A 10,192-nucleotide genomic window follows, 5' to 3' on the forward strand; every position below is an offset into this window, starting at 1 on the left:
TCTTGATGAAGTTTTTCAATTTGAGTACGTGCTTTGAGAACCTTCTTTAAAAACAAATGGAAACAAATTTCAGTTCCAATTTATGGCTGTAATTCATCAGAAGTTTCAATCACAGTTTTCGATTTCAGTTATAATATTTGTGATATTTAAAAAAATGTAGTTAAAGCATATTTTTTTACAACATTTTATTTATTTATGTGAACAGCTAATTATTGCTTATTTACAGAATTTCTAAAAATGGAGCCAGAGTTGTACACTTTTTCTTAAATTGGTAACCTATGCTACTGTTTGTTGAATATATACATAATTTTGATACATTTCTTCTCATTTTTAACAAATCTCTATTTGTTTTAACAATTTTTATTTGCTCAAGCAGTTTTTTTTCGAAAAATTAAAAAAATGAAATAAAATAGAATATATACAATTATTTTTTGGACTGTTTAGTGTATAAACACTAGCCTACAAAAATTGGACTTTTCCACTGATTTAATTTATTCTGGTCAGGAAATAGGTTCTCAGTATACACGTCGGTACTGTTCCTGGAGAGTGATAAATCTAAAACGAAAGATTTGATTAGCAAGAAAATTTGTAAAGAAAAATATCGGCAAAACTACCCCCTTCTTGATTAAGACCAATCTCAACTTTACTTTCTTCACTCTTTTGTCCTTTCAACTGAAAATAGTTTTCAATAATATAATTTTTTAGAGATGTAACTATTCACAAAACCCGTATCAATAACAGAATATATCGTTTTACTTCTTATTTCTAATCTTTAACGATTCTCATTGGTTCAATTAAACGAATTGTGGGTACAAAAAAGCGAACGAGAGAATCGTGACTTTTGATTTGAATTATTAATTGTTTTCGACATCGAATTTCTTTTTTATTCTACTTATTTTAAAGCAATTTTAGTATAAGCATAAATTTGCCAAGTAAGCTTTAGTAACCTATAGGGTGAGCTCCCTTATAGAAACTGAATGAAAATGCTATCAAGTCTCTAAACTTGTAAAAGGCATTTATGCTTACAAAGATGTAATTGAAAACCTTAACCCTTCGTTGGCAGAGAGAAATCGACAACACGCTGGGCACGGAATTATTTCATTCACAATTGTGTCAATGACAACGAAGGGGTTAATAGATAATTTTCCAGTGCTTATTCGAAGCTTGTGGAAGTGTTTCGTTGAGCTACCAAATGAAAATTTTATTAATGCTCTATACAAATGTTTCATTCCAGCATAAACAGTTTTCTATTCAGTCTTTTATTTCGTTATTTTAAAATTTACGAATGTAGAATTTTACTTCAGGCTTTTTTGTTGTTGTAAACTTATCATTATGTGAGAACTTACGGGGCTACCTTATTGTGCGCTTATATGGAAACGGGTTGAAGAATAATAACTTCTTTGGACGTCCGACGACATTTTTTTACAATTTTATAAACATTAAAAAATTTTTTTCTTTAAATAAATATCTAGGTCTATAATCTATCTCCTTTTTTGTGATTAAAATCTTCCAGGACATCCCCTAAAAAGTTTATACATTTTTTTCTCGCACCTAATTACGGGCCTGTCACAGATTCGCGCTGGTTCAATTCGGTAATGAATGCTCACGCAATTACTTTCTTTCCTTCGATTCGCACTCGTTTCACTTAATAGCGACATTCTTCAGATATTTACATATATATAACCTTTTCGGTTCTGAATTCATGATAGGTCATTCAGTAGTGTGATATAAATATTAGTCTCCCATTCTGCATTTAAATTCTATCTTTAATTTCACAAATATTCTGAAGTGCTCCAGGGTTGACGAAAAAAGTTCAAATTTCAACCAAAAGGATACTTTTCTACCAAAAATGACCTAGTGGAATTGCCAGTTGAAAAAATTAATTTAAAAAAAGCTGAATTATCTATCAAAACAGATGAATTTTTTATTAAGTAAATAAATCATTAATGAAAAAATATTAATTTTTAACCAAGAGGATTTGAATTTACTCGAAAGCTGCAGAATTTATGGCAGCCTAATTGAACTAAAAGTGGCCTATTTTTATAAGCTTAGGACTTACACATGCAGGCTCGAACATAAAGCCCCACTGCTATAAGCCCAAACATGTAGCCCAGCATATTTCTCAACCAACTTTGTTTGAATACTAGAACCTGAGGGCAGTAATGCACAAATCGCTCGTCCATGAGCGAGTTAACGGAAAACGCGGGCAGCGAGTGGGATCTGTATGCTGTGTACTATACCTACTCCGCATGCTATCCCCACTCAGCGAGCCCGCGCGAGCTCGTGAGCCTTCCGTACGTGCTGAGTTTTGCATCACTGCCCTAGGGTGACACTTAACTTGAATCAGTTGAATATGAGTTAACGATATTACGAATTAAATTAATACAATGTTTGAAATCTCTTGCGAAGATATTGCAGGAGGCCCAACATTAGGACCATGATTTCTTTTAAGCCCCTTTATGCTTTCTTAGAGCTACCATTATTATTATTATTATTTTATTTAAACTTGCACTTGGGTGAACCGTCCTCATACCCAAACAGCGGCCACGATCGTTAGAGGTGACAAAAGTCACCTCTGGATGCTTTCTTAGAGCTACCATCTGCCACTCAACGGGTTTTTAGTCGCTCGCTTCCTGATGATCAAGAAAGTTTCTTACAATGCGACAGGTGTTTAATAAAACCGCCTTCTGAGCTGCTGCCAATATCCTACTGACTCCTAACTGTTCAAGATGTACAGTGCATGTTGCGTTCACATTGCCTGTAGCCGAAATCACAATGGGATGAATAGATACATGATTCACATTCCTCCATATGGGCTTTACTTTATGCCTTAACTCGCTATACTTGTGGATCTTGGTTGTATAGATTGACTGCAAATTTCGGTTAAGCGGACAAGCAATGTCGATGATGTAGAATCTTCCACCTTTTTTTCTCGCATCACGATGCCAGGTCGATTGGCCCGGATGTAATGATCCGTTTGGATAGTAACATCCCAATATAAGATGTAATCTTCGCTTTCTAAAACGGGCATTGGAATGTATCTAGAAGGGCATCTATTATTTTAAGAGTCCTAGGTTTAGGGCAAGTTGTTGATGTATAATGCCCGCTACATCATTATATCTGTGCGTATATTCTCTCTGAGCCATTACGCGACAGTCATCAATAATGTGCTCGATGGATTCGTTGGTATCTCCACATAATCAGCACCGGTCAACCACATCTTGATGTAACACGTATTTGCGATAATTCCTGATGCTGACAACCATGTCCTGTATTGAAATGACGAATCCTTCCGTCTCTGGATACAGAACACCCTTTCTTAGCCAAATATTAGATGTCTCACTATCCACTTCATTTTGATCTAACGTGTTGGGGTGCTCGCCATGGATGGCTTTCTGCCTCCATTGTATTTCTAATTCCTCTATGGTTTCTGCCCTGATATCCAGGGCCCCATCTGAAGACAAATTTAAGGGCTTGTATTTAAGACCTGCTTGACAGATGGTACTGTAAAGAGCAACATTTCGTTTGCTGTTAAAATAGTCTCGTAACATTCGGTGCTTCGTCATTTCTACGCGAACAATTCTGTTTAACTTTTCAAGGTCGGTGTTAGACCATTTTATGAGCCCGAAAGAGTACGTGAGGACAGGGATCGCATATGTGTTGATCGCCCTGATTTTGTTTGCCGAGTTGAGAAAACTCTTCATAATTAATCTGTGTCTCGTAGTGAAGGCAGACGTTAGGCTTGTCTTAACTATCGTATGTTGAATCCCCTTAGATTCAAGAATACCCAAATATTTATATGATTCGTCTGCAGCCATTGCCTCGATGTCATTTTCGAACTCGTTCTCTAATCCTGCGGTCCCTAATTCCCCTCGGATCAAATGCACTGCTCTACATTTATCTAGTCCGAACTCCTTGTGGATATCATTGGAAAACTGCTTTGTGACATCGATCACTTGCTAAAGTTTCTGGCCTGAACTAGCGTACAGCTTCAGGTCATCCATGTGAAGAAGATAGGTCACTTGATGACCATCCTCATTATCATGAATTCTGAACCCATGAGACATGCGGTTTAGTGTTTTGCTCAATGGATTCAACGCTAAACAGAACCATAGTTCGCTGAAGGAGTCTCCTTGAAATATACCCGTCGTAAAGCGTATTGATCCAGTTATCCTTGGTCGTCCAGGATCAAAATATTTAATTCTTGTACCCCAGAGCCTCATCGCATGACTTAGAAAGTCAATAATGCGTGGACAGGTTTTGTAAAGTTTTGAGACTTTAAGAAAATAGTCATATGGCACGGAAGGAAACGCTTGCTTGTAGTCAATGTATGCTATGTGTAAGTTCCTTTGATGCTTGCGAGCTTGAGTTATGGCAACAGCGTCTATAATGACTAGATCTTTACAGCCTCGTAAGTTTTTACAACATCCTTTTTGTTCTTCTGTAAGAATGTCATTTTCGTCGCAATGAGAATATGCCTTATCTGCAATGATAGCTGTAAGACATTTATAAATTGTTGGAAGACAGGTTATCGGTCGAAAGTCAGATGAATTGTGAGCGTCTGGTTTTTTTGGTATCATACACGTGGTACCTTGGAGCATAAAACCTGGCATCAGATCTGGGTGTTCATTGAACTTCTGAAAACACCTTGCCAACGAAAGATGCACACTCGTCAGGTACTTGTACCAGAAATTGTGCACCATGTCCGGACTTGGAGCTTTCCAATTACTTGCCCTTTCAAAGGCCGCTGAAACATCAAAAGCTGTGATGTTTGTCAGTTACATTTCAGGGCTTTTGATTTCCCTTGTTTCCTCCAGTTTGAACCACGCAGTGTCCTAATTGCATCTGTTCATTTTTCCCCAAACACCCGACCCGTAGTTAATCATATCTTCCAATGGAGTGACTTCGGTGCTTTGGTGGTTATTTGGCTTTAATCTCAGTTTTGCATTACTTTTCTTGTACCGACGCAGTCTGGCAGATAAGATGAGGATGTTATAAGTTAATTTAATACAATGTTTGAAATATCTTGCCATGATATTGTATGTACAAAATTACAAGCATGGTGTAGTTCGGAGTTCGTCTCTTACCGATGTTATACTTAAACAGCGCCCGTGAGCGTTGGAGGTGACAACAGTTTGTACAATGCTACAGGTGTTAATAAAACCGCCTTCTGAGCTGCTGCCAATACCCTACTTACTCCTAAATGTTTAAGATGTTGAGGTTATCTTGCATGCAAATTGCCTGTAGCCGAAATCACAATAGGATGAATAGATGCAAGCTTGACATTCCTCCATATGGTCTTTACTTCATTTCCGAAGTCGGTATAGTTATGGATCTTGGTTGTATAGGTTGACTGCAAATGTCGGTTAAGTGAACAAGCAATTTCGATAATGTAGACCCTTCCACCTTTTTTTCTCGCATCACGATATCAGGTTGATTGGTTCGGATCTAATGATCCATTTGGATAGTGATATCCCAATATAAGTTGTAACCTTCGTTTTCTAAAACGGGCATTGAAATGTATCTCTAAAGAGGCATCCATTCTTTTAAGAGTCCTAGGTTTCGGGCAAGTTGTTAATGTATAATGCCCGCTATATCATTATGACTGTGTGTATATTTTCTCTGACCCATTAATCGGCAACGATAAATAATGTTTGGGGTGCTTGCCGTGGATAGCTTTCTGTCTCCATTGTTTTTATAATTCCTCTATGGTTTCTGCCTTGATATTCTACGCCTCCTCTGAAGACAAATTCAAGGGCTTTTAGTCAAGATTCGCTTTACAGATTATGCTGTAAAGTGCAACACCTTGTTTGCTGTTAAAATAGTTTCGCAAATGTATAACTTGTGGTTTACATAGTTTTTTAACATCTACGATGCCCCTACCCCCTATATGCCGTGGTAGAACTACTCTTTCAATCGCTGAATTAATGTGTTGCATTCGGTGCTTCGTCATTTATACCCGGACGATCCTATACGAGTTTTCAAGGTCGGCGTTAGACCATTTGCGGAGCCCAAATTCGTACTTTAAGACAGGGATGGCATAGGTGTTGATTGCCCTGATTTTGTTTGCCGAGCTGAGAGAACTCTTCGTAATTAATCTCTGCCTCAAAGTGAAGGCAGTCGTTAGGCTTGTCTTAAATGTCGTATACTGAATATACTCAGATTAAAGAATACCCAGATATTTATATGACTGGCGCGCAGCCATTTCTTCGATGTTTATTATCTTTTCCTTCTGAAAATTTACATGAGAACCAGGAGCAAAACATAGGAATACTTTAGTAGATTCTATTCTTGGTGGTGAACTTAGGCACACATTTTTCAACTGTAAGCTATAGGATAACATTTATTCTACTGATAATTTCAATTAAAAATGGTAAAACAATTTATCTTTTTTGAACAAGGTGACCAGTTTCTTTCAATATTCTCACATTGAATGTATTTGTAATATTAAAAGGGTTAAGCAAAAATTATCCTTATGGGGTCAAATTATGAGGCAAGAAGAAATGTAATAATCTTTTAAAACTAGCTGATTAGTAATTCAACTTTGAATTAAATAAACGTGCAAATCAATTATAAAACGGCTTTGAGAAATGCCATGGCACCGCACTATGGATCAAAATTCCACGTTCATTTCGAATAAATACAAGCAACAAAGCAATAATAGAACTCACCAGTGGCGTCTGAAGAACATTGTCGACAATTTTGGAAAATTTCTCAAAGCTCAAAGGCAACTTGGCCAATTTTGAGCTTACGTTAAACAGATCGACTCGAAAGATCGTGACAAAATATCCTGTCAGGCGCAGCTGGTGAGTTATAGTATTCTTGAATTAACTGCACACGCGTGCGATGGATTGCGTTTAGTCAATCCGTCGCGCATAGGACCTATCAAACCTTCGTCTTTTAACGACGAGCAAAATTTTAAATTCAAGGTTTTTATTGCAGCGGAATCGTAGATTAAGAATGATCTTAGTGACCTTTAGAACTTTTAGAAATAACAATTTAAGAAGTGAAGGGCGTCGACATTATTTATGAAATAAACGACTAATATTACCTGAATCCCTTCTTTTTCTCTTTGGCCTGTCGGTGAACCCTAGGAAAGAGAGAAAGCCGTCGTGCCAACTAAAACTAAAAACAGGACTCGCTTTAATCCTACTACTTTTTTTGCATGCGTACGAATTAAACAAAATGTTCAGGCGATGAAATGATGTTTTGAAAATATGTTGACATTCAAAGTAACCTATTTAATAAGTTATTTAAAATGTTTAAATTACTAGCAAATCTTCAACAAATAAAAAGATTATTTTGGAAGGAAAATTGAAAATAAAGGTTGTGGTAAAAAAGAAGTGCCATAATCGATATTACAAGAGAAATCGACGCTCACGTAGTAACATTGAAGATATGGCTACTTGTCTCCTCAACTGTCAAATTTTGGCATTGTCTTTTTTTGAGAAGGTTCAATTTTCTTAACGAATCAGATATGAGGATAACGCGCGAGAGGAAAAAGATTTTTGATTTGGTGTGGGACCTCTCTTAGTGCAAATCTCAGTCCCAGATCTTCGCGATAGTAGTGAGGGTACTTTAATTTCCAATTGTAATGATATCAATTTTGTAAAAAAAATCATAAAACTTTCTATATGCTTACTGAACGCTTTTTGTTTAAAATATTTTCTAGATGAAACGAATCCTTCAACGCCAACACCAAGGGAAAAGAAACGTGCTGTTGTAATTGATTTAATATCTGACAGTGACGATGAAGAAGCCGATTCTAATCCTACCCAGAGTTCCAATAAAAAGATTCTCTCAACTTCACCACAAAAGAACCAATCAACTATTCATGGCGCAATTAGCAGCACCAGTGAATCTCCTGAACTTATGATCATAGACCTAGAGTAAGGCGCAGAACACAATTTAACGACCGACTTGCGGATACTATTCGTACTTGTGCATCATAATTTTTTTTAAATCAAGATCATATTAGTTTTATCAGAGACACAGTTTTTGTAATAAATGATTCAAAAGTAAAATCTAGTGCTGACCGATTTCGAAAAAATTGTTCCTGTTTTTTCCATACTGAATAAGCTGCGACTGAAAGTTTTTGAATTATTGTTTATCCTTAAAGGAAAAGGTATGTTTCGAATAGCACTAAAATATCTTAGCTTAATGGATTGGGAGTGATTCGGGAAATATGTCAGATGATAAATGTTACATTATGATGATATATATTGGAATGGCGAAGATATTCCAAAAATATTCGTTATCGAAAAAATCCACCACTGTAACGGTTTATTTTGGCAGAATCAAGTAGAATTAGCATTTGAATGTTCTGCACGTTTGTTAGACACATATACATGTTTCTTTGATGCCTTAGTCTCCTTGCGCTTTCCAAGAAGAAACAATGCATTTCATGTTTACCCTTATATATTTTAATTTAATTTATTTACTTCAGTAAATTTCTTAGTATTTTACTCTTGAAAGCATACCTTTTTTTGTTTATAGTTGTTCGATGAAACTTGGTATACAGAGGTTTTTGTGGTCTACCATTACGAATCCGCCGTTTGATTTTTAAAGCTAGAAATTGCTGGGCTAATAAAGCGGATAAAAATTCGGTATTATCTTTTGAAACCGCTATTTTGGAACCATATCCTAACTACATCTTGAATATGATCAGTACCATGGAGTGGGATATTCCTGATCCTGACATATGCAATGTTTCCTTTACTAATCCCAGAAAAGGATATAAGGTAGAATAAATCTTAATATTTATTCTCATTGAATTTTTAAAATCTGGCAACAGATTCAAAACGAGCAAACAAAAAAATGTAATAAAAAATGGAATACTAGCATGCATGTTTTAAGTGACTATCATAAAGACAATATTAAACGTTTAGATACCTAATGGTAAAAAAAATCAGACAGATTCATAAATTCTACGTGATACATTTAAAAAAGATCATCAAGTTGTATCTTATATCATAAGCCATGAGCTGCTAAGCTGACAAACTTTGACTTGTTATATATTTGAATTTAATCAGCAGTCCAATATAAAATATTGTTTTTCTACGCATGGCTCACGATAAGGCTTTATTAGACGTACATCTTAGTTTCCAACTCTTAGGAACAAAAGTGGGCGAAAAAACCTTTGATTTTTGAGTCACTCTTTGCCAAACTGAATTAACTACATTTGTCAAACAACTCACGTATTTTAAGCCCAGTGCCTACTACTGACTGAATGTGCATGTGCAGCACACCGTTGAGTATGTGTTCTAAATAGCAAATAAAAATATTAGAATCATTAATGACGAAGCAAGTTCCTGCTCAATGCAGGATTTCTTTTTTAATTTCACATAAAATAAGTTTTTCGAATTCGGGTAGATTGCAATGGACTTTTAAAAGTTTAAAAGTTTATACGTGAAACCTCCTTATACACAAAAAAGGTAGTATAAAATATAGTTATCGAGAAATATATTAGTACATTATGTACCTAGGGGGAGAAGAGGTACTTTGTCGATGAGTTGAAAAGATCCCTCTCCCCTTGGCGCGTACGATATTTATACGTAATTTATGGTATAAACCATAAATTGCCCAAAATTAAATAAAAAAATGTCTATAAATTTGCGAAAAATTTATGGAAATCTTCGGTCATTTATGGTAATTTTACAGGTGAATATGGTAACTTACCATAAATTACTTACAATAATGGCGATGGCGATGAGAATAATTCACTTATAAAAAGGCAAAATGCATCAAAAGAAAATAGAATAAGGTTTTGTACTGTCTTTCTCGATTATGTCCTTTGAGGGAGACAGGTTACACTCTGCCAGTAGCTATGCATCTGAGCGAAATACATACTGAAGATCTAGAAAAGCTTTTGCTTTAAATAGAAGAAGTTCCTGTAGCAAGAACGGAAGAAGATCTCAACACTCATCCGCCTGCAATAGAATAAGAGGATCTGGATAAAATACAAGACGTTGCAGAACCAGGAACCTCTCAACAAGACACCGACAAATTTCTACCTGTAAGAGAAAAAGATCTATTTCAACAATACGTACGCTGGATGACTAACAGGTCCCTCACCAGAGTAATAAAAAAGCCTAAGGCAGGAGAAAAACTATGAAAAAGATACAGAAAAGACCTTCTGATGATGGATCTGCGAAAGTATTACCACCCTGTGATGACAGGATATGGCTAACTA

The 10,192-nt window shown here is 35.9% G+C and overlaps 1 protein-coding gene across 6 annotated transcripts in view; it reads left to right on the forward strand.

Annotated features, from left to right (window-relative positions):
* LOC117179438 (E3 SUMO-protein ligase PIAS3) overlaps nucleotides 1-8,908 on the forward strand; it is a 191,210-nt gene extending 182,302 nt beyond the window's left edge. For all 6 annotated transcript variants that reach the window (XM_033371233.1, XM_033371234.1, XM_033371232.1 and 3 more), the window contains one exon: nucleotides 7,673-8,908. In XM_033371233.1, the coding sequence (XP_033227124.1) occupies nucleotides 7,673-7,893 (221 nt within the window). In that variant the 3' untranslated portion in view covers nucleotides 7,894-8,908. The remainder of the gene's footprint in view (nucleotides 1-7,672) is intronic.
* Nucleotides 8,909-10,192: the final 1,284 nt, after the last annotated feature.

Source organism: Belonocnema kinseyi, chromosome 9 (genome assembly GCF_010883055.1).
Source record: "Belonocnema kinseyi isolate 2016_QV_RU_SX_M_011 chromosome 9, B_treatae_v1, whole genome shotgun sequence".
NCBI classification, from domain to species: Eukaryota; Metazoa; Arthropoda; class Insecta; order Hymenoptera; family Cynipidae; genus Belonocnema; species Belonocnema kinseyi.